Source organism: Meles meles, chromosome 7 (assembly GCF_922984935.1).
Source record: "Meles meles chromosome 7, mMelMel3.1 paternal haplotype, whole genome shotgun sequence".
NCBI lineage: Eukaryota > Metazoa > Chordata > Mammalia > Carnivora > Mustelidae > Meles > Meles meles.
This window is the reverse complement of record NC_060072.1, coordinates 24122717-24146822: the sequence shown is the minus strand read 5'-3', so window position 1 is coordinate 24146822 and position 24106 is coordinate 24122717. Positions and strand designations below refer to the sequence as shown.

The 24106-nt window shown below is 35.2% G+C and overlaps 1 protein-coding gene across 3 annotated transcripts in view; it reads left to right on the top strand.

Annotated features, from left to right (window-relative positions):
- The window catches only part of NEDD1 (NEDD1 gamma-tubulin ring complex targeting factor), a 47871-nt gene that overhangs the window by 7378 nt on the left and 16387 nt on the right, over positions 1 to 24106 (top strand). For 2 of the 3 annotated variants that reach the window (XM_046013597.1, XM_046013598.1), the window contains 5 exons: positions 1506 to 1622; positions 4604 to 4744; positions 18413 to 18642; positions 20069 to 20270; positions 20657 to 20852. In XM_046013597.1, the coding sequence (XP_045869553.1) occupies positions 1506 to 1622; positions 4604 to 4744; positions 18413 to 18642; positions 20069 to 20270; positions 20657 to 20852 (886 nt within the window). The remainder of the gene's footprint in view (positions 1 to 1505; positions 1623 to 4603; positions 4745 to 18412; positions 18643 to 20068; positions 20271 to 20656; positions 20853 to 24106) is intronic. The other variant, XM_046013600.1, reaches the window with a different exon arrangement.

The window sequence follows — 24106 nt, the reverse complement described above, 5'->3', positions numbered from 1 at the left end:
TTACTATGTAGCATAGTTACTCATGATGCCTCCAGATAGAGATGCTCACAGATACTCACTGTGAGAAAAAACTTGAAACTATTTTTAGCCTTTTATTCCATTAATATTTATCGAGCATGGATATGGCCTTTGCACTAATGAAACTGACATTCTGGTGGAAGACAGTGAACTACTAAACAGAATACCCAGATAGTGATTAAGTTGCTACATAGAGAACTAAAATAAGATACAAAGTTAGCAGGTTACATACAAGGGAGGGCCCCAGAAAGAGTGGCTTTGAAGTTGCTGTCTTGCCGACCAGAAATCATTCAGCCAGGGTTCAGGGAATTTAGGTTTCCAGGGAGGTATAGAAGCGCTGAGGCAAATACAGGGCTGATAATGTTTAAGGAATGGAAGAAGGCCAGAGTGACTGGAGAATTAATGGGTGAGGAGGAGAATGGTGAGAGATGAAGTAGGGTTTGAAGGCAGGTTAATGAGTTTGATATTTATTCTAGGGCTGATTGGCATTTTTTAAATGGGAGAGTCATGATCTGATTTGCATTTTTTAAAGGTCATCCTACTTGTGAAACCTAGAATGTAGGGGAGTCAGGTCAGAAGTGGGACAACCAGTTAAGAGGCTGCTGTTCTTGTGGTTCTGTGGGGTTTGGATTAGTGTGTTGGTAGCAACAGTATGTTATGTTAGTGTGGGAGTTTAAAGAACTTACAGTAGATGGCAGGGAAGGAGAAGTGGAATCAAGGGTAATTCTGGACTGTTATCTTGAGAAACTGAGTGGATGGTCCCTTTTCAGATGTGAGGAAGAGTGTAGAGGTAGGTTCTGATGATCTCATGTTTGAGTCTTGGGCTCCTTTGGGGGAGACTCTGTTGTGAGATTTTTGGGCAAGTATCTTGTCCTCTTTGCGAACTTTCCCAAGCCTCTGCCTTCAGCTCAGGTCATGGTCTCAGGGTCCTGGGATCAAGCCCCGCATCGGGCTTTCTGCTTTGCGGGGAGTCTGCTTCATGGGGAGTCTGCTTCCCTCTCCCTCTGCCTGCCTCTCTGCCTACTTGTGATCTCTGTCTCTGTCATATAAATAAATAAAATCTTAAAAAAAAATAAAATAAAGTCTCTTTTATGTTTAGTGTTTCCTGAGCTGTGGGCTGTTTCTAGATTCAAGAATCAAGATACTCTGTGAAAGTGCAAGAGTAGGTTTTACTAAGGGGCAATATTAAGGGCAAGTAAGCCATAATGGGAGGCCAAGACTTACTGGTGTTCCCTAAGCTTCCTCTGTCAGCTCTGTTCTATGGAGGAGAACACCGGTCTGGTTGAGTTCCTTCTGAAGCCTTTTTGAACTCCTTTCAAGCTGTTGATTGCATGTGGAAGATGATGAGAGGTGAATCTGAGTCTTAGGGTGTTTATAGCATTTAATTCAACAAATGTTTACAGAGTGCTCACTAAGTGTTGGATGGGATTTGAAAGTCAGCTCCGGGCTCTGTTAAATTAAGGTAACTTTTTTTTTTTCTTTAATAGCAAAAGCAAACATGTGTCAGTTTAAATTCCACATCTATGTATTTGGTAAGTGGAGGCCTAAATCACACTGTTAACATTTGGGATTTAAAATCAAAAAGAGTTCATCGATCTCTTAAGGTAAGCAACTTACTGTTTTTTAAAAAAATCCTTGCAGTAATGAGTATCTTATGATGTTTAGAGTGTTTGCCAAACTTTTAATTTTGAGCTTTTATGATAAAATAAGATGCTTCAGAATTGAAGTGAGATTTGTTAGGGAAAATAAAGATGATATTTAAGTCAGAAATTTTGGGGGGGGGTATATTTTTACCTCCACGTATGTCACTAATGCATATTGTTGGTGTTTAAAACTTTTCCTTTATTCTTTTCACTCAGTTCTGCTCTTTTTTCAGTGAACCACCCTTACTTTTTTCTAAAGTATGAGTTGTCATCAGAAATCTTTTTTTAAGTCTCTCTGAAAAAATGAGGGCGGTTTTGGGATGGCTGTAATCAACCTACTAATCATAGTTGGGGAATTGACTTCTTAGTTCTCTAATGTATATGATTGTGGCTCTTTGTGTTATTTTGTGTGTGTGTGTTTTCATCTTGGTAATGAACTATTTTATAAAATTATTATTTATAATTAGTGTTTCTTTAAATAATTAGCTCTCTGTAGTTTTAGAAAATAATACTCATCACATGAAGGCTTCTGGGTTATGATTTTTTTGTAATTCTTTTTACTATAATGTGCTTTAAATATTTGGAAATTCACCTTTAAACTTATTTTTCATTTTCATATGTCTTTAAAAAACTTTTAATATGAAAAATTCTAGCCATATTAATACACACATTCATCTGACTTTGATGATCAACTCATGGCCAATATTATTTTATATGTGCCCTTATCTACTCTATAATAAGATTACTATATAATCTCACCCTCAGATTTTGAAGCAAATGCTAGACACATTATCATTTTGTTAATGTCAGATGTCATTGGCTTAATTCTTACTGAGTAAATTATATGTAGAATGATTTTGTTTTAAACAGAAATATAATCCTATAATTGTTGCATAAAATATTGCCTTTGGAAGTTCATTATTTTAGATATTAGCTAAACTTTGGAAAGCTAAACTTTGAAGAGTTGCCAGCAATAAGAATAGTTAACTTTTATTGAGTTATTTGATATGCCAGCCACTGTGCTTAACGTATGTTTATTCTTTGTGTCACAAGAATTCTGCAAAGCAGGTAGTACTATTTCTGTGAACCCATGGAAGAACTCCGGCTCAAAAACATTAAAGAACTTGTTCAGTATCAAACAGCTAGTAATGACAAAGATGAGTTACAAACTCAGATATTATCCATTGTTTAATTTTTTAAATTATGAAATTGAATTAAAGCTATTCAGAGGGATATACCTACTATGAAAGAGATTATTTTACAGAATTGAGGAGAGATTGGAAGGCTGTGGCCACTTCCGTCACATATTCTCATTTATTTTAGGAGCATCACTTACCCTTCTAACTCTATGGCGTGGCATAATGCCACTTATTTTTCTGTCCTCAGTTTCCCAGTTATTCCAGATAGTTTTGTCTCTTCTCATTGTTTGCAACTCTTAGAGTACTTCATTTCTTTATTCATTCATTTACCAGGTATTTGACTGAGTAATTGCGATAGTGGGAAATCTAATCTTTCACCTTTGGGTCTCTTCTCTGCGGTGCTCTCCCTGGAAACACAATTTCTGGCACTTGGTGGGTGCTTACTGAATATTTACTGAATAACTTGTTTCCCACAGTTAAAATAAGGAAGATACCTGCTTCATTATAAAGTCATAGTAATTGTATTGGACCTCGTATTCATAATTTTCCAAATGCACTAAATACCTCCTTTTTTTCTTCTCATCAGACATTTTTTCCCTCAGGATAAGCAATTGTTTTTTTTGATTTAAGAGAGTATAATAAAGTGTAAAGATGCCTGTAGACATGCTCAAAGGTCCATTTGAAAACATTGGATTATAAGTAGAATATTATAGCTACTTTTCTTGGCATTAATTAATCTAATTATTAGATACAAAAGTTAGTTCACTTATATTATTAAGATACAACAGCAAACTGTTAAAAACTATACTTCTAACCCTGATCACTTTTCTATGCTCCTGCTAGATATCTCTAATTTGATGTTGGAAAATACAGTGCTTGTGAACCCCATTTGTTTAAAACCAGTTTTGTTTCCTCAAAGTGGATTCCCCTTTGGATTGGGAGACAGCCTTTTATAGAGAGGGAAATATACTTTGGGCTTTGACCTGGAATTGAATCTTGGATCTGTTTAACTTAGTAGTATGTGAGCTTGCACAGATTTCTTAACCTTTCTGTGCCGCATGTAGTGAACTTGTCCATGAAATGAGAAAAGTGACCTTGCCTCCCAGGATTCTTCTAAGGTTGAATAAGAATTCATAATGTTCCCAGCAAATGAAAACAACTGCTGTTGTGTCTCAGCTATGCCTTGCTTATTCTGGCTTTGGAGCTTTTGTTTTTGCTCTCTTCCATTTCGTGTGTCTGGTTTCTTTCCCCCTCCCCGTGCTTATCATTTATTTTTTCTTTACTGTTGAACTAGAGCTTTATGTCTTCCCCACAGTTGCTTCTGTCAGTTCAGGTCACAGTCATGCCTCTTTGTCTTTCCTAAGACACTGCCTCTACTACTCATCTAGCATTCCTTCTGCCATTTTCAGGTTAATTTAAATGTCCTGTCTTTTCACTGAACTGTGATTCTTTCAAGGCCAGGGATTCTCATAATAGTCAACGTGGAATAAATGTTACTTGTCAGTGGAAGGTAGACATATGCGGTCTAGAAAATTACCTTTCCCTTTTGTCTTTTGTTTCAAAGTGCCTGCTCATTATTACAGTTATGAAAACTAAGTCTCTGTACCCCGAGAAGACTTGATGTTGATCAAATAGTTTCCTACTCATTTGAGTAATTTTTTTAAGGTTATTTAAGGAAGATGTTAAAGTAGTTATTAAATTTACAAATACATAATATTTACAAAAAATGTAACTTAGAAAAAAAGAAAACGTGCAGTGTGAAGGTTATGTGGCAGTGTACTTACTTTCATTTCTTTCTTTCAGGATCATAAAGATGAAGTAACTTGTGTCACATATAATTGGAATGATTGCTACATTGCTTCTGGATCTCTCAGTGGTGAAATTATTTTGCACAGTGTAACCACTAATTTATCTGGTACTCCTTTTGGCCATGGCAGTAACCAGGTACAGTTTATATTTATTCAAATCAGCACTGATGAGGTAGATTTTGAATTATCTTACATAAGATAGTGATTCTAAGTTTTCAAAATTAAGTATTTTAAATTTGCATTTAGCTTGCTTAAAAAACTTAGAGCTAGCTGTTTTTTAATGGTATTGTTTAAAAATATTCAAATAACAAGGTAATTCATACTAGATTATGTTGCCTACATGAGTTCAGTTATGCCATTAAATATGCTCCTAGAATATAACTGTATATGACAAAATATAAAGAGCTTTTGAGTAGGTTAAATCTGAAATACGGATATTAATCTTTATAACATCACAGTTATCGTAGCTCAGATTATGTCAGCTATAAGACAGATACTTCTGTTCACAAATGCTTTTTGGTGGATGTGGATGGTTGAGTGTATTTAGGCACATGGTTAATTGAGCTTTGATTTTTGTGTAAATATATGATAGTAAAAGTCCCAAAGCTTATTTATGGACTTTTGGGTTAATACAGGAGTAGTGAGGGAAACTTTATGAAGGAAAATTAGTCAAGTAATTTTTTTCCTTATGTAATATTCATCTGTAAAATTTGTAAAAGAATTAATTCAATTAATTGAAATCTAAGAAATCTAAGCCTTGGCTAGCTTTCTGTGATATTCTCCACAGAAATTTCCAATGAGGTGCAATCTCTTTTAATTCTTACTTTTTATTATAATCGTTTTGGCCTTAACTATTATTGGATAAAATATGGGAGCTCTTCACTTTTGAAAAGCAGTTTTTGAAATCATGATTTGAATAGTATATATTTAGTGTTTGAGGAAAATTTAATGGATATTAAAAACAAAAAAGTCTTTTGAAGTTTCTTATGTATTGGATAAACATAAAAATGATATAGATGATTGATACGAAACAATGTTACAGTGATTCAGAGCAGTTAGAGAGAACTACTCGGGAGTACAATAGGGCAGAGTGAAGGAGGGAGGATTTCATCTGTGTCTAATACTTAAAAAATTTTTATTTTGTTTTACTACAGTATAAATTGGCTTCTTTGCTAATTACTTGATTCTGATTAATACTAAGTTTAGCTCTTTACATTCCCACTTTATAGTTGGAACCATGTCTTGTTTCTTGGTTCTCAACCATTATCCAGCTTTGTACTTTACATGGAAAAGATCCTTAATAAATATGTGAGTGGATTCAGAGTAACAGAGATCTTAATAGGCTAATACAGAACTTTGGGAGATGGATATTTTGTATGTAGGAAATCTAAAGAACTAAGGAAGGCACATAGGTTTCTATATAGAGCCAATGTGAAAAAAGATTGGAAAGATAAGTATGAGCCTAGTGTTAATGTGGAATTTTGAATGCCAGACCAAAGATTCAGCTTATATTTTGGAAGGCATTTGAGGAGCTAATCAGAGTTTTTGATTATTTGAATGTCAGAATCCTAGAAACCTGAACTGAAAGAAGTCTTTACAGGTAATTCCACTTTCTGCATTTTATGCATGTGGATAAGTGATTTGCCACAGAGAACATATTAGTATTGTCATAAAAGCAAGAATTAAGGGGCGCCTGGGTGGCTCAGTGGATTAAGCCGCTGCCTTCGGCTCAGGTCATGATCTCAGGGTCCTGGGATCGAGCCCCGCATCGGGCTCTCTGCTCTGCAGGGAGACTGCTTCCTCCTCTCTCTCTGCCTGCCTCTCTGCCTACTTGTGATCGCTCTCTCTGTCAAATAAATAAATAAAATCTAAAAAAAAAAAAAAAAGCAAGAATTAATATTTTGTTTTTGTCATTCCTTTTTTGGTTATTTGTGTTTTGATAATAAGACATAAAGCCCAAGCATTGGAACTATAGTGAAAAAAATCTAATCTAGTGTTCACATGTCTTGCTTTTAAGGAAATTAATTTTCTTTCTTCCTTTCCAATTTTTTAAAAGATTTTTGATATATTAAAAGCATGACACATTTAGATAAAAAGTTCTGGGCTGACTTTTTAGAAACATAGAAGTTAGGTCAGATACCTACCATGTGTACTCTTATATTTTAGTTTTTATTGTATCTTGCTAGAGAGTTTTTTTTGTTTATTTGTTTGTTTTGTTTTGTTTGTTTTTAAATTAAAACCAGAAATGAAGCAGGGCGTCTTGGTGGCTCATAGGGTTAAAGCCTCTGTCTTCAGCTCAGGTCATGATCCCAGAGTCCTGGGATCGAGCCCCACATTGGGCTCTCTGCTTAGTGGGGAGCCTGCTTCCCCCTCTCTCTACCTGCCTCTCTGACTACTTGTGATCTCTGTCTGTCAAATAAATAAACAAATCTTAAAAAAAAAAAACAACAGACTTGAAGGAATAGTTCTGAAAACATTAAGTTTAGTTATTGCTCTTGTCTTTATTATGTGCAGAGTATTTAAATTTCTAAAATTGAGATATGATTTAAATAATAAGGTGCCTACATCTTAAGTATAAAGCTTGATGAATTTTTATATATGCATACACCTGTGTAACTACCAGAAGGTGTAGAACATTTCTGGTATAGGTATAGAAGGTATAGAACAAGATATAGAACATTTCTGGCACACCGGGGACTCCATCTTAACCCTTCCCAGGGTTAAGATATTTCATATTTCTTAAAAGAATTGGATGTGTCTGGTTTCTTCTAGTCTTCACTATTTGCCTTGTTGCATGGAATAGTAGCTCATACTGTTTTACTACTGTGTCATTTTCCATAATATGAATATGTCACAGTTTGTTGATGGACATTTGCATTGTTTTTAGTTTTAGCTGTTACAATACAGCTTCTGTGAATATTATTTGTGTATGTCTTTTTGTGGAGATATGTTTTCATTTGTCTTGAGTAAATACTCAGGGATGAACTAGCTTAGGCAGCACCTAAGACCTGGTGTAGGTCTTAGCATAATAGGCTTTGTGCTTTACTTTACTGGAAAGTGCCAAAAAGCTTTCTAAAGTGCTTGTGACATTTTACACTTCTACCAGCAATGTTGGTGAGATTCAGTTGCTCCACATTTTTTCTAATACCAAGTATTGTTTATCTTATTAGTTATAACAATTTTGATGGTTGTGTTGGTATCTCATTGTGGTTTTAATTTGCGTTTCTGCATGTTGGATGTGTTGAGTGTATTTTCATTTGCCTTCTTTTGTGACTGTTCAAGTCTGTTCTTCCTTGTGTTTTGTTACTTGTGTTTTTTTCTGATAGATTTATAGTTTTATATTCCAGATGGAGTAATCTTTTGGATATGCATGCTGCATATATCTTGTTTTAGTCTAGAGCTGGCCTTTTAACTCTAATGCCTCTTTAGAAAATGAACAGAAGTTCTTAAATTTAATGAAATGTAGTCTAGTATATCACTTTCACTTACAGATGCTGCTTTTTGTGTTCTCTTGAAAAAATGTTGCTCGCCTCAAGGTCTTAAAAATAGTGTCCTTTGTTTTCTTTTAGATAAAGCTTTATTGTTTTCCTTTTTTTGTTTTATCTTTAGATGAAGCTTTATTGTTTTACCTTTCCCATTTATGTCTATTATCATCCATTTCAAATTAATTTTTGTGTATGGTGGGAGATGTAGGATTCAGCTTTCCACACAGGTGTATATTTATGTCAGCATTATTCATTGCAAAGAGCATCCTGTTGCCACGGGGGTGACTGTAGGTCGTGAGAGGGTTTGGAGAGCATTCTGGGCAGAGGTTATCACCTTTGTAGAATCCTTACTACCACTTCCTGTCTTTCAAGCACTGTGATTACTGCTTTATATCACATTTTCTCGTTTAATCTTTGCTACTCACTTGTGAGATGTATGCTACAAACTTTTTTTCATTTTTCATTTTCTAATTTTTCATTTTACAAGTAAGGACTTTTAGATTGCAGGACTTCTGACTGTTTTGAAGATCTGTTCTTTAAGAGTGGTAGCTCTGTTTTCTTTGGGATCTCTTTGTAGCTCAGAAGCAGCTGAATGTATAACGATTTGAGAATCCAAAGCTTCTGGAAACTTTGCGGTATTCTCTTGTCACTTTAAAGATATTTTAAAAATTCTAGGTGACAGATAGGTCACTGTATTGTTGGTTTTCAAAGGATTTTCATTGATTATTGGCATAGCAAAACTGAATTTACATTATCTTCTAGTTAAGGAAAACAGTAATGCTGTAGGCTTATCTCTTATGTTAGGTCATCTGAGATTTTCGTGTGTCTTCTTCCTCCTGCTACCACAAGTCAGCATCTCCATAGAATCTTCAGTATAGTTCTGTATTGCAGGTACACATTTATTTGGAGAGCTAGCTGTGTGAACCTGGGCAAGTTATTTAACTCTCAGGCCTCCTTTTCTTTATCTGTTGAGTGAGAATGAGAATATACTTTCAGTAGAATCTTACATTTTGTTTGTTTTGAGGGCTAAATGAGATGCTGAGTGTGTTTAGCATCGTTCCTAACATTTGGTAAGGGATCAGTGAACGTCAGTGAGCTTTTCATGACTAATCATATTAAATCATTAAAATAACTTTTATGATTTACTTTCCCAAACTGTTTTGAGTATCTTTAGGTTTAATGTATTCCTTCCAAACCCCTGCTAATTTGCCTGTTGTAACTTGACCTCAGTAACCATGTTTTGTATGTTTGACTTAGAAAAAGGAAAGCATTTAAGAAAGTGAGGAAATTGAACTGGAGTATTTTAATTTTTCCCCCTTCCCATGAACAAATGTTTGTATATGTTATGTGTATTATATTATTTCATTTCCCTCTGTACTTTTAACACAGAGTGCCGGGGCTAGGAAATAGCATTTGGTCACTGTGTAACGATGCAGTTTCAGGTTTTTTAGTAAAGAAAGTCAGGTTTTCATGATTCTGCATAGTTATCTTTCCCTTTTACAAGCATTGTAACTGAAATCTTTGGAGTGTTTTTTCCCCTACAAATGATTTTGATATGTGTATTTTACCTGTTGGTGACTAGACGCATAGAATTGTTACTTGAGCATTCATTTAGAGCTCTTAAAATTAATTTAAGATTTCAAATGTGTTAAATATTCATTTCTTAAATTTAGACAATGTTCATAAAAATTTTAAGTCTGTCAGAAGATTGACATAATTCAACTCAAATACACCATTAGCCAGCCCAGTTTTTATGGTGATCAGTTACTATAGGTAGGGTCTGGGTATTGAGAAAAATAGTAGATAGGACACATTTAATGATTAAAATAAAAATTTTATTTTTTTTAAAGAATTAAAATTTATTTCGGTGAGAGAGCAAGAGAGAGCATGAGCGCGCACATGTATGTGCACAAAGGGGGTGAGGGCAGCAGAGGGAGAAGCAGTCTCCCCACTGAGATGAGCAGGGAGCCTGATTTTGACGGGGGCGGGGGGAGGATGACTGGATCCCATGGTCTGGGATCATGACCTGAGCCAAACAGATGCTTAACTGACTGAGCCACCCAGGCACCCTAAAATAAAAATTTTAATTTTTGTTTCTATGAACAATTGAGAATTTTAAATATTTAAAAATCATCAATTTGATTTCTCAGTAAAAGTGACAAAAACCTGGAGTGTCATTGTATTATACTGGATCTCATATTGAAAATGAGATTGTCTGAATATATTTAGATCTTAACTTTGAAGTGTCTGAGCTGAAATGGAGCTATTAGTTTTATGTGGGTCCTAGTGTCTTTCTGCCCTGGGGGAGGGAGTGTAGAACTGCCAGGGCTGACAGACTTCCTAGATTACAACTGCATGTTGCTGTTTGGCAGGTTCAGCAGCAGTGGGCTAGCAAATGAGGTTAACCTGTGTTGCCTTTCCCAAACCGCAGCCTTTTTCAAAGCAGTTACAAAGTAGATCTATTTAATGATTCCTTAGACTTAAAAATTATCTTTAAATGCAGCAGGCTATTTGTGAGATTTTAAGTATAATGTATTTCAAAAATAAATATAATGTATTTCAGTATATGTTAAATAATTTAATTTTATTCAATGTAATTTTTGACATTTTAGGTATAGATTAGGTATAGATTTTTTAGTATATGTGCTGCCGAAGCGAGCACAGGTATAGATTTTTTTTTAAGTCTTAGTAACCCTGTTTGGGTACAGAATCCAGTAAATGTAAATACTAGTTACACTTAATAATAATTATTTTATCAAGAATGAGTTTAATTTTAATTAGGTTAACTTGTTTGTCCAGTTATATTTATACCTGAATTTTACCACTCAGAGTTTGACTGACTACAAAGCTTTAATTTTAGAATAGTGGCCTCCTTGATGTTATATAGGAGCATTGATATACAGTGTTTGCATGATAATATGTCCTCCATGTATTTTCTTAATATATGTGTATATTTGTCTAGTCTATATAGTATTTTCTTTAAGCAGTTTTATAATTGACATGTTGGCATAAAATAAACTTCTAATCTATATCTTTAATGTAGATACTTTTTAAAGGCTATTTTTTTTCCTTCTATATTGCTCTTCCAAATTTTCTGTAATGGGAAGAATGTTTTCTTGCAATGTTTCTATGTATAGCTCTATCTTCCTTCCATACAATTATAATCATTCTTTTGATCCAGTCTTGTTTTCTGCCTTTTTCACTGTAGTGTTCCATCCCATGTATTCATTTTACTAGTCTTCATAACCATAACTTTTTTTTTTAAACATCTCTTTATTTATTTTAAGGAGAGAAAGTGCACATGAGTGGTAGGGAGGGCTAGAGGGAGAGGGAGAATCTCAAGCAGACTCCCTGCTAGTATGGAGACCAACACACAGACCTGGATCCCATGACCCTGAGATCATGACCTGAGCCAAAATCAAGAGTCGGATGCTCAATCTACTGAGCCACCCAGGCGCCCTCATGACCATAATTTTTTAATGGCTCCATAATATCCCATTGTCCAAATGCCACAGCTTAAACATTCCTATAGTTTAGGTACTTTCCAAAGTTTTATAATCACAATGAGCACCTCTATTAATATTGTTTCCATAGTATATATTTTCTGCTTTTTGACTTTTTCTCTGACATAAATTCTCTTTTGGTGTAATTCAGTAATGGATCACATTTTTTTTCCCTTGAGGAACTTCAGTTTGTTACTGCTATCATTTTTGGTCTTAAATGTTGATAATAATTTAAGTACTTTTTTCCTTAGAGGTCACTTGTTTCTTTTTTCTTAGATGTCCAAAGGAGACAGACAGACAGATAGATAGATAGATATTTGTTTAAAGTCCAGTAATTTTGTTAGACTGGGTCTTGGTGTTGGTCACTCTGTCTTCTATTCATAGGGACATGGTGTGCATTTACTATGTAGTTTCAGATTTTTTCTTTCGGGGAAGTTTTCTTGAATTACTGCTTTTAGTATTTATTTTCCGTATGTCTTTTTTTCTTTATTAGATTGTCTTCATTGATTTATTACTTTCCAATCATTTTAACTCTTTCCTTATTTCTAATTTTCAAAAATTCCGTCCTTTTTTCCTGTCTCTAAGGTGTTATCTGTTGTGTTTATTCATTCTTATATTCCTTTTAAATTAGCCTTCATTTTTGAAGAGACTTTCGAAATTTCTAATTCTTTGCTAAGTTCTAACACCTCATTTCTAAGTTTTCTAATTCTGATTTATATTGTTTTTTAATGTCTTGTATCATTTTATTTTCTTGCTGGTCATCTCCTGAAAGTGCCTTTCTTCTTGTTCTCATAATAACTTCATGTGGGATTTATCTGTAGAGTTAGTCTCCCTGAACTTCTACACAGAGATGGGGGGTTTAGGGTGTCTTTTTTTAGTTTTATAAGCTCCCTCTTGTTTTTGGTTAGTTTTGTTTGTTTTAATGATGACGTGTTTTCTGAGGTTGCCTAGCTTTATTCCACTGACTGACTTGCATGTCTCCTTCAGCTCTCTTTCAGCTCTGTTGACTCCATCCTGTTCAGGTTTGCATCCACTCCTATTATGACATTCCTAATAGTGTCTCCCTATTGTGGTGCCCTGACCTAGGAGGAAGGCATCTCAGCTGATCAGTTTGGGGAGTTCATTGCAGATAGCTCTTCAGACTTTTCTGTAGACCTTTGTATAGTTCCACCAGTCCAGCAGATATTCCTGGTTTCAGCTAGGCTTGTCAGATTGGCCACTATGCATTTTTTTTTTTTTTAAATACCTATTGGCTATTTGGGGCTTTCTTATTCTCAGAGCTATCTCATATTCCCTGTTACTGCCTTCTGCCTCCTTTTGCAAAGATACTAATACTAGGAAGGACTTGTGTCTGCTAATTGTTTGACCTGTTAGCATGTATTTTGGGGCTTGTGGGGATCCCTGATTGTTTAGTTTTGTTGTAAATGTTCATGGGATGTTACCTTTGCTGTCTGTCTGTAAAACACACACACACACACACACACACACACATACACACATACACACCCTCAGTTATTTAAACTCACTGCACCAGGGATCCCCAAGGACAGACTTAATGATTCACTAGGCATACTCACAGAACTCAACATATGACCATACATATGGCCATGATTTGTTACAGTGAAAGGGTACAAAGTAGGATCAGTACAGAGAAGAGGTGTATGGGGTGAAGTCCTTAGGAAACAAGGTGTAAGCTTCGAAGCAACCTCTCTCAGTGGAGAGTGTGTATTTAATTTCCCTAGCATCAAATTGTGACATGTATGTAGTGCTGTCCACCAGGGAAGCTCATTAGACATTCATTGCCCAGAGTTTTTAGTGGAGGCTAGTTACCTAGGCACCCTCTATACCCTCTATGTAGCATATATTGAAATTCCTGACTCCCAGAAGGAAAGCAGCTGTTCAGCCATGGTCCGGTCATAAACTATATCTTACATGCTAATAGTTTCGGCACTGAGCCACTTTTATCAGTCAGTGAGTCGCTCTTATCATTAGGGCAGTGGAAAACCTCCCCAAATCCCAGACACCAGCCAAGGGCCAGCCTTGAGATGTAGGACTTTCTAAGGATAGGCAGTCCAGGCCTACTTGTTAAGTCTTTTCTGCATGTGCGTGTGCGCGCGCGCACACACACACACACACACACACACACACACACATACCTGGGGGAATTCAGAGATATTCAGAAACCTGCCACTTGTAACAACTAACTTCCCAGAGCCTTTGAGTTAAAAGGATTTTAAGCAAGACAAATAAGTTCAGATTTCTAGTTTTGAAGAGGTTATTGCTACAGCAGTGTGAAGGATGGATAGTAAGCCACTGAGAATGAAGTGGGCAGTACCTCCAGTGGTAGTTGATTAGAGCTTGAGACATGACACTGGGACATAAGAAGAGGGAGGGGATGGAGTTGAAGGAATACTGTGTATATTTATATGTGTATATGTGTTTCTACACATATGTATAGTATTTGTTATATACATATATTTGTATATAGAGTGTCTAGTATATATGTATATCTACATATATATGTATTTAGGAACACACATTACAGATTATAAAGCTATAATATATATTAGAGATTATAAAGCTATAATAATATATAAATATATATTCTTATCTCTGTGAAGGTAAGGCTTTTCTAAGCATAAGAACAAAGTTATAAGTTAGGGGGACATATTTGATAAATTTACGTGCATAAAAACTTAAACGCTGAAAAAATGGCAATATTTTGAAAAAAATTAACAAAATTGAAAGAAAAATGGGAAAATACTTATACTTATGAGAGCTTTAATAATGTCATTATTATCGTGAGATCAATTGCAAATTGGGATTTAAAAAAAATCTTAATAGCCCAATAGAAAATAAGCAAAGTAGATTAATGTGCAATTCACAAAAGAAGGAAGACAGATGGTCACTTAGCATTTTTCAACCAAGAACCTTTAAAATATGAACAATAGTAAAATGCAAATTCTCTCATAAATTAGCAGTTTTTAAAAGTGATAGTAGTTAGAGTACTTGGAAATTAGAAATAACCTAAATGTACAACATTGGATTATTTAGATAAATTGATATATATTCATGTATTATCCAGCTGTTAAAATCATGTAGTAGAAAATATTAATGACATTGTGGACTTTATAATAATAAAGTATGATCCCAGGTTTTCTGTTTATACTTAATACACACAAACATACGTTCACACAGAAAAACATTTAAACAATAAAACTAAGACTTATTTATAACAAAACTAATGTTAACCAGGTTTTTTTGTAGGTGGTAGGATTATGGATGGTTTTTTTCCTCTTCTTTTGTGTGTGTGTGTGTGTGTAAGATTTTATTTATTTGAGAGAGAAAGAGACAGTGACAGAGATAGCAAGAGAGAGCCTGAGTGGAAAGGAGAGGAAGAAGCAGGCTCCCTGATAAACAGGGAGCCCTCTGTGGGCCTGGATCCCAGGACTCTGGGATCATGTCCTAAGCGGAAGGCAGACACTTAACTGACTAGATACCCCATATTTTGTTTTGTTTTGTTTGCAAACATTTATGAAAACTGTGGGGCCAACAAACTATGACCCAATAGCTGGCCATTACTTTTGTAAATAAAGTTTTATTGGAACACAGCCACGCTCATTGATAACTGCTTTCGCAGTACAACACCATAAAATATTTACTGCCTGGCCCTGCAAGAAAAAGTTTGCCAACACTTGATCTATAGTGAGTGATGTACTTTTTACATTTAGAAACATACATGTCTCCACAAGCATATGCACTCTTATATAATAATAATAGTATTGTATGAAAAAATGACATTGCTGCTTACAGGGTTGTTTTTTCATAAGGTTCTTGGCAATATATATATATTTTTTTCTTAGAAATGGTTTGAATCTGGAACAAGGTAGGGCTGGTAATACTAACATGTATTAGTACTTATTTTAAATATAATTTAGTAGACTAATACTTCATTTATTCAGGTCATTGGGCACTCTTTTTTTTTTTTTTAATATTTTATCCATTTGACAGAGAGAAATCACAACTAGGCAGAGAGGCAGGCAGAGAGAGAGGAGGAAGCAGGCTCCCTGCGGAGCAGAGAGCCCAACGCGGGGCTCGATCCCAGGACCCCGGGATCATGACCTGAGCCAAAGGCAGAGGCTTTAACCCACTGAGCCACCCAGGCGCCCCCATTGGGTACTCTTTTAATGATACTCTAAAGACATGATGATTTAATGGCTGTAGAAAGGTCAGAAATGTATCCGAGGGATGGAGGGGAGACATTTAAAGAAATTAGTTTGGGTGATTAAGGGTCTTTTACAAAAATATGTGTAGAGGATGGTCGAATGGGTATATAAACAATGAAGAATGAGTCAGGAGCCTGTGAGGGTAGTGGCAACTGCTGCTGTGCGCATGGCTCTGTGCAGAGAGTCTGTTTAATCCTTAGAACAACTTTGACTGGGAAATCAGAGCATTTTCTGTTTTGTAGGTGAGAACACTGAGACTTGGAGAGTTTAAGTAATTTACCCAAGACCCTACAGAGTTTGGCTGAGACCCTGCTTGAACCCAGGTTATCTGAGAGGAAGATTTATGGTTATTGTTAGCCTTTTTTCTTTTCTTAAAGGGTTGTCATATAGGGCCACAGAATATGAAGCAATATGTAGAATTTAGGTTTTGACTTAATCAAAAAATGCATTTTTAATTATTTATAAAGTCTCGTTATATGAAGTAGTAAGCTCCTTGTTCCTTGCTATATTCAAATAGATTCTGGATGACCACCTTCCAGTAGGAATCCTCTGGCTAAGAGATTGAATTCTGTGTACTTCGTGGATCTATGAGATCTATGTTTTTTTTTTTTTTTAAGATTTATTTATTTGACAGACAGAGATCACAAGTAGGCAGAGAGTCAGGCAGAGAGAGAGAGGATGAAGCAGGCTCTCTGCTCTGCAGAGAGCCCTATGTGAGGCTCGATCCCAGGACCCTGGGATCATGACCTGAGCTGAAGGCAGAGGCTTTAGCCAACACTGAGCCACCCAGGCGCCCCAATGAGATCTATGTTTTATGGTATTGGGTTTTTTGTTTTTTTTTTAAGGTTCTGCTTGTGTATTTAATCTAAATTTAGATTATATGAAGGTCCATAAGTATATAAACTCTTAATGTGCTACAGAATTTTTAAAAAATTAATGTTTTCTAGGTTGATATGTGACTATAAACAATCGCAGTTCACTAAGGATCTCTGTGTCTTTTTTTTTTTTTTTTTAGAGAGAGAGTGCGCTTGGGGGTGAAGGGAGGGTCAGAGGGAACCTCAGGCAGACTCCACAGTCATCATGGAGCCTGACACAGGGCTTGATCTCATGACCTTGAGATCATGATCTGAGCTGAAATTAAGAGTTGGACACTTAACCAACTAAGCCACCCAGGTGCCCTCTATGTCTTTTATATAGTCAAGGTCCCAGTAGTTTATTTTTCCTTGAGTGTAGACCAGAGGAAAGATTTGTCTGTTGGAGTGAATATACTTTTCCTCAACAAAAATGCAAAATATAAGCCAATATTTTCTCTTTGTACTCTAACTGTATCAAAATGAAGAGCCATATTTAATGCATGACCACAGTAATTATCTTAACATTAAGGTGTCTGGTAACAAATACTCCTTTTGTCTCCTTAGACAGAACTTGTTTTGTATTATTCATAAATATTTTTGTTATTGAGGGCTGATATTTATTATTTTGATAATCTTAGAAATAGGTAGTATATGAGTTTTTAAAAATAGAAGCTGTGATTTCTGTGTGGTTTCTAGTGGTATATAGAAGCTTTTGGAGTATGATAGATTAGACAGAAAAAAACAAAAAAAACCCCTTCAGATTTGACTTTTGTGCCAGATTTATCTGGAACCTATATATATAGCTACTGTCTGCTTACTGGAGCCTGATTCACTGCTTTATTTGAAACTATAAACTTAACTCTTTGAAAACCAGTTTCCCACTACTAGGGATTCTGCTATTAATTTCTATACTTACATTGCTATTTCTGTGCAGGGAAAAATTAGCTTAAATGTAGGATACTTAATCCTCAGCTCAGGAAGTGATAATATCAACACATGTTTGAAAGCAACATTTTAGTAAAAGTAGATAAAATTCATTGAGGTGTAATTCAAGATCTGTTTACTCAAACTGGATCTTTTAAAATTCTGATCCAGCAGAAACTAGAAAGAGAGAATGTTTCTACTACACCCCGGGATGCGTGTTTAGAGAAAGGCCAGTATTGCCCTCAGGCAGATGCTTTTGAAAGGATATAGTCCATTCCTGCTCTAGAGTGTTGTCAATTCTTTCTTTGTGGTTTAGTTAATTTTTTATAATACTTAAGGTGCTAAAATGCCAGTACATCAAATGCTCAGATTCAAAAAATATATCCAAATATCTAAAATATGTACAGAAAATAAATTTGAAATATTGCTTATTCTGTCAGTGTTCTCTTATTTGTAATTTGGCTGTGATTAGCTACTGGAATTTTTATTATGGTAGGTATTCCTAACCCTGATGAATTACTGTAGTTAATCTCAACATGTTATATTTTTCCTCTACAAAAAGGGAGGTTGAGGTAACTCTATTCCAAGATAATAAAATAATGACAAATATTTAATTACTAGAATATTGGTATGTATTCTTTTAGTCCTCTAAGTGATTTTTATGGTTGTCATAGTTGAAACCTGTTACTCTAAAAACCAGAAAGTCCTAAATCCCCTGTGACTAGTGTGGTTGACTGTTGCCATTATTTACATTATATAAAATGTTCTTATGAATGCTTACAATTGCATAAAATTTATTCTTATCTTTACAGTCTGTTCGGCACTTGAAGTACTCCTTGTTTAAGAAATCACTACTGGGCAGTGTTTCGGATAATGGAATAGTAACTCTCTGGGATGTCAATAGTCAGAGTCCATACCATAACTTTGACAGTACGCATAAAGCTCCGGCCTCAGGCATCTGTTTTTCTCCTGTCAATGAATTGCTATTTGTGACTATAGGCTTGGATAAAAGAATCATTCTCTACGACACTTCAAGTAAGAAGTAAGTGTAACATGATCATTTCTTAATTTAGTAACAAATAACTATTATCTCATTAGCAGACATTTGTGATTTGCATAGACCTCTGATTAATGTTTGGGAGATCTTAAGTTTGTGTACTTGGTATCTAAAAGGATAGAATTTTCTCTTTTTCTTCCCATGCAGGAAAAAAATACATAGAGTACATCTGAATGACGAATGTTGAGGATAGCCTGTTAATGATTGCACATCTTTATTTTAGCATGAAGGCACAGTATTCTTTTTCAGAAATACAACTAGATATGTGTATTTTAAGAGCAATGTGATTAATTTGCCTTAAAATTAATTCATTTTCAAGAGCAGGGTTTCTAAACTATTAATATTTTGGGCTGGATAATTCTTGCTTGTGGGGGCTATCCTGGGCACTGGAGAATATTCAGCAGCATCCCTGGCCTCTATCCAATAGAAGCCAGTAGCACTCCCAATATCAGAAAAAGTAGCAAAATTGCCCCCAGTTGAGAACCACTGATCTAGAGCTAAAGGGTACACAATCTTCTAAGTATCTGGGTCCATTGTGCCTTCCGTCTTTCTTACAGTTATAGGTGTGCTTGGTTAGCTATTAAAAAAAAAATGGGACAAGAGTGCTATGGGTGTATTCAAGACACCTAACAATATCTAAAGATTGCATGGAAGAAAATGCTAATGTTTTGACTAGGGAAGGACCTTCTGTCCTTGTTAACGTTTACTGTTACTTGTTTCACTTTTTTCTTTTAAAATTTTCCTTTTTATTCTTTCTTTTTGAACTTTACTAAGAACTTTAAAAGTCAGTAAGCATTTCTCTCTCAGACCGGATAGCTGTGGCAAAGAGCCCGGTTTCAGCAGTTCAGTGTCCGTATCTCAGTATCAGCAGTTCAGTGTCCCTGTATAAGCTTCATGAGGATCAAGCTGCAGGGATTCTGTTAGCTTTTTCTCAAGAAATGCACAGCTGAAAGAGCAGAGTAGCAGCTGCTCCCCTGCGAAAGGTCATAGTCCTCTTGAGACCTGAGCAGGTCAGTAAATGGAAGGGGAATAGTTAGGGCCTCCTTAACCCTGAGGCTAGAGACCTTGTTTGTGAAGTAACACCCAGAAAGTCTGTCATACTCTCTGTGGAAGTAGTAGTTACTCAAAGAAATAGTTGCTGCTTCTAGACAATGTGGAACGTACCAACTGGAAGTGAATAGAAGAAAGAGGATGGAGTGTTCAGCAGTTCCTTTAGATGCTGTTGTATTAGAAATGTCTTAGACTAGTTCTGAATTTATGCTTTACACAAATATTTGGGATGCATATTTCAAGTAACTTTGCCAAATGCTCAGTAACTTTGGTTTTGGCGCATAGCTGTCTATATGTCACATATGCTTACATACCTGTATAGGCTCACATATCTAGGTATACTTTGTTACCCTTTTCAAAGGCTAGTGAAAACTCTAGTGGCCGACACCCCTCTTACTGCAGTAGACTTCATGCCTGATGGAGCCACTTTGGCTATCGGATCTTCCCGGGGGAAGATATATCAATATGATTTAAGGATGTTGAAATCACCAGTTAAAACCATCAGCGCTCACAAGACATCTGTGCGATGTATAGCATTTCAGTACTCCACTGCTCTTTCTAAGGTAAGGTATTTTCTTTCTTTTCATTGTTTTTGATTTTACTAAATAAGTCCAGTTCAGAATATGGAAATCATATTTTGTCTATTAAGTGCAGTGTAGTTTTACTTTATAATCATTTTTATATGAAAGCATTTTAAATGACTTTGGTACAAAGCCATTTGATACTTGGTTTTAAAACTATTTTTTTTGTACTTAATTCTCGTATTTCTCTCTTCAAAAAATATTTTAAAAGGCTTTTTCGTTCAGCAGAAAACTCAGATCCACCAGCAGGCTTAGGATTTGTAAGGGAAATTATATATATTTTTAACCTAACAGGGAATTGATAAAATATTAATGTATAGTATGGAGCATTAGAAACCTGAGCTTTTAAATATTCCATTACATTTCAGTCAAGTTTAAATAAAGGCTGTTCAAATAAGCCCACAGCTGTGAACAAACGAGCCATTAATCTGAGTGCTACCAGTGGAGGAGTTCAGAATTCTGGAATCGTCAGGGAAGCAGCCACCGCTCCCATTGGCACGGCTCTACCACAGCCCATGACAACAGCCGGGGGGAAAGGAGCAGTTGCTGTTCAAGACAAAGCAGGTAAAATGCTGCTTGTGTAGAGTTTGTGGAGTTTCCACCCGCCACAACACCCCAAATAGATCATTAGCGCTTTCTTCGAGAACCTAGAACTCAAATTCAGTTGTGTATTTAGGTAAAATTATTAGTAGATAGTGCACATGGAAGAAGTGACCATTTTAACTTGAGCTATAAATTTTTAAAAAATTAATGAAAGGTACTTATTCTATTTAGCTGAATTTTTGTTGTAAGAAATATTGATTATCTTAAAAATAGAATAATGCCAATTCAGAAATTATCCTGAATGCCTCTCCAGATTGGATGACTTTCCGTTGTGTCTTCAGATTCAATCAGTAGAGAATATGATTCTGTGATGCTGTCATTCATTTTGATTTGATCTCTGAGTCACACAAAAAAGCTATTAATGGCTTCTTTTATTTCATATTTCAGAATGTAAAGTAAGTTGATGAAATGAATATATTTAAGTGCAGAATAGTGCCTGGCACATATTAAGCAGTATATTAGTAGTTTATTAAAGAAAAATAAACAAAAGTGTTATAATTTTTAAGTAATTTCTTCTACTCTGATAATCATATTGATAAAATGGTTCTTAAAGAAGTCATTTAGACTTTGTGAGGGTATAATATGATGATAAACTTCCCTGTATTTACTCTAGCGAATACTTTTTTTCTCTACATTACTGAAAATATTTTTTCTTTTAATTTTAAGAAGTTATGCTATACTGTCAACTTGCAACATATTTTTAAGTCTGTATGGTAGCGGCACCTCGGTGGCTCAGTTGGTTGTCAGACTCTTGGTTTCGACTCAGGCAGTGATCTTGGGGTTGTGAGATCAAGCCCCGCTCATTGGGCTCTGCTCTCAGTAAGGAGTCAACTTGCAATTCTCTCTCTCTCCCTCTGCCCCTACCCCCACTTGGGTGCAGTCTCTCTCTCTCTCAAATAAATAATCTTTAAAAAAATTTAAAACATTTTAAGACGTCTGTATGATATACCATTGTGTTTCCAAACTAGTCTCATTAGAAATGCACATATCCATGTCTTTTTAAGGTTTTAGGACAAGTACTTAACTCGGACAAAAATATTTGTTGTACCTTCTCAGCATGAGTTTACAATTTTCAGGTAGAAGCAAAACTTTAATTTGTTAGCCTTGATAGTATGGAATGATTTAAAAAAATATGTAATAAGTATATATCTTCATTATAAACTTTGTTAGTATCTACATCATCCTTACATAAAAGTCATTACATATTATATAGAAAAATAATTAATTCCTAATTTAAGAACTCCCAGAAACAAATATTATTCCTATATACTTAGAAGAAGAAATTCATTTTGAAATATAACTTGAGTAATGTTCACCAAGATATTGAATTAACTATATTATAAAAATTGTCATTATCTTTAAAGATTATTTTATTATTGTTGCTTCTACTCATAATTTCCAAAATTAAACAAAATTTTCTCTCATTTACTCTGAGCTTTCTGAAGTCTCCTGTTATTCATTTAGTTTTTAATAAGGGAACTCTTGTAACAATGACAGCATTAATTAGGAAATGCAAGAGTTGGGTCTGCAGGGTCACTGATTAATGATAACTGTTGGCTGATTAACAAAGTTTCTGACAAAATGAATGTTTGCTCTGTACCCACAGAGTTAGAAACTTTTGTTTATTAATTTTATTTTGAAATAATTGCAAACTTATAGAAAAATTTCAAATATAGTATAAAGAATTCCTGAGCTCTAGTATTCCTTTTAGCAGATTCACTGTTTTATAAATTTTGCCGTATTTGCTTAATCATTTGCTTTCTCTCTCTCTCTCTCTCTCTCACACACACACACACATACATACATACATAGATACATACATACATACATTTTCTCCCCTTCTGAAACAGAGAGAGTATGTTAAATGTACATCTTGAGTCTGTGACTTCCTACCAGCATAACTCTGGAGAGTTTTCTTAACCACTCTGATTCTTATTTTCTCTTCCATAGATAATATTTAACTTTTAGGGTTATTGTGAAAACCAGAGAAAATGTATCAAAGTGCCTGGCACATGATTGGCAATCAGGAAATTATGGTTTTGCTAATTTTGTCATCACGGTTATCATCAATATTACTGTTATTTTAAACTTCCTATAAAATGAATCTGAAATTTGAAAAAAGTTCACATTACTTCTATTAAAGGTGTCAACCACTGCATCCCCATCAACAGGGCACAAGGGTTTGCCTTTCTCCGCATGCTCGCCAACACCAGTTGTTTCTTGTGTTGTTGATTTTAGCCATTCTGACAGGTGTGAGATAATATCTCATATGGTTTTGTATTTCCCTGATGATGAGTGATGTTGATCATCTTTTTGTGTGTCTGTTGGCCATCTGGATCTCTTGTTTGGAGAAATGTCTGTTCATGTCTTCTGCCCATTTTGTATTAGATTATTATATTATTTTTTGGGTGTTGAGTTTTATAATTTCTTTATGTATTTTCAATATTAACCCTTTATCAGATATGTCACTTGTAAATATCTTCTCCCATTCTGTAGGTTGCCTTTTAGTTTTGTTGTTTCCTTTGATGTACAGGAGCTTTTTATTTTGATGCAGTCCCAGTAGTTTATTTTTGCTTTTGTTTCCGTTGCCTCAGGAGACCTACCTAGAAAGAAGTTGCTATGGCTGATGTCAGAGAGGTTGCTGCTTATGTTCTTCTCTAACACTTTAATGGTTTCAGGATTTTAATGGTTTCATGTCTCACATTTAGGTCTTTAATCCATTTTGTATATGGTGTAAGAAAGTGGTCTAGTTTCATTCTTTTGCATGTTCTTGTCCACTTTTGTTGAAGAAACTTTTTCCCACTGGATATTCTTTCCCGCTTTGTCAAAGATCGGCTGATCATATGGTTGTGGGTTCTGTTCCGGGTTTTCTGTTCCATTGATCTCTCTGTGTCTGTTTTTGTGCCAGCACCATCTTGATGAGTACAGCTTTGTACTTGAAGTCCAGAATTCTGATGTGTTCTTTGCTTTTTCTTAACTATAGAGAACAAACTGATGGTTACCAGAGGGCGGGTAGTGGGGGGGATGGGCGAAACAGGTGATAGGGATAAAGGAGTGCACTTGTTGTGATGAGCACCTGGTGTTGCATGGAAATGTTGAATCACTATATTGTACCCCTGAAATTATTACATGGTATGTTAACCAACTGGAATTTAAATAAAAACTTAAAATAGAGAACCTCTGCAGACTTACTGCTAATGCTCATTTTTGGTAGG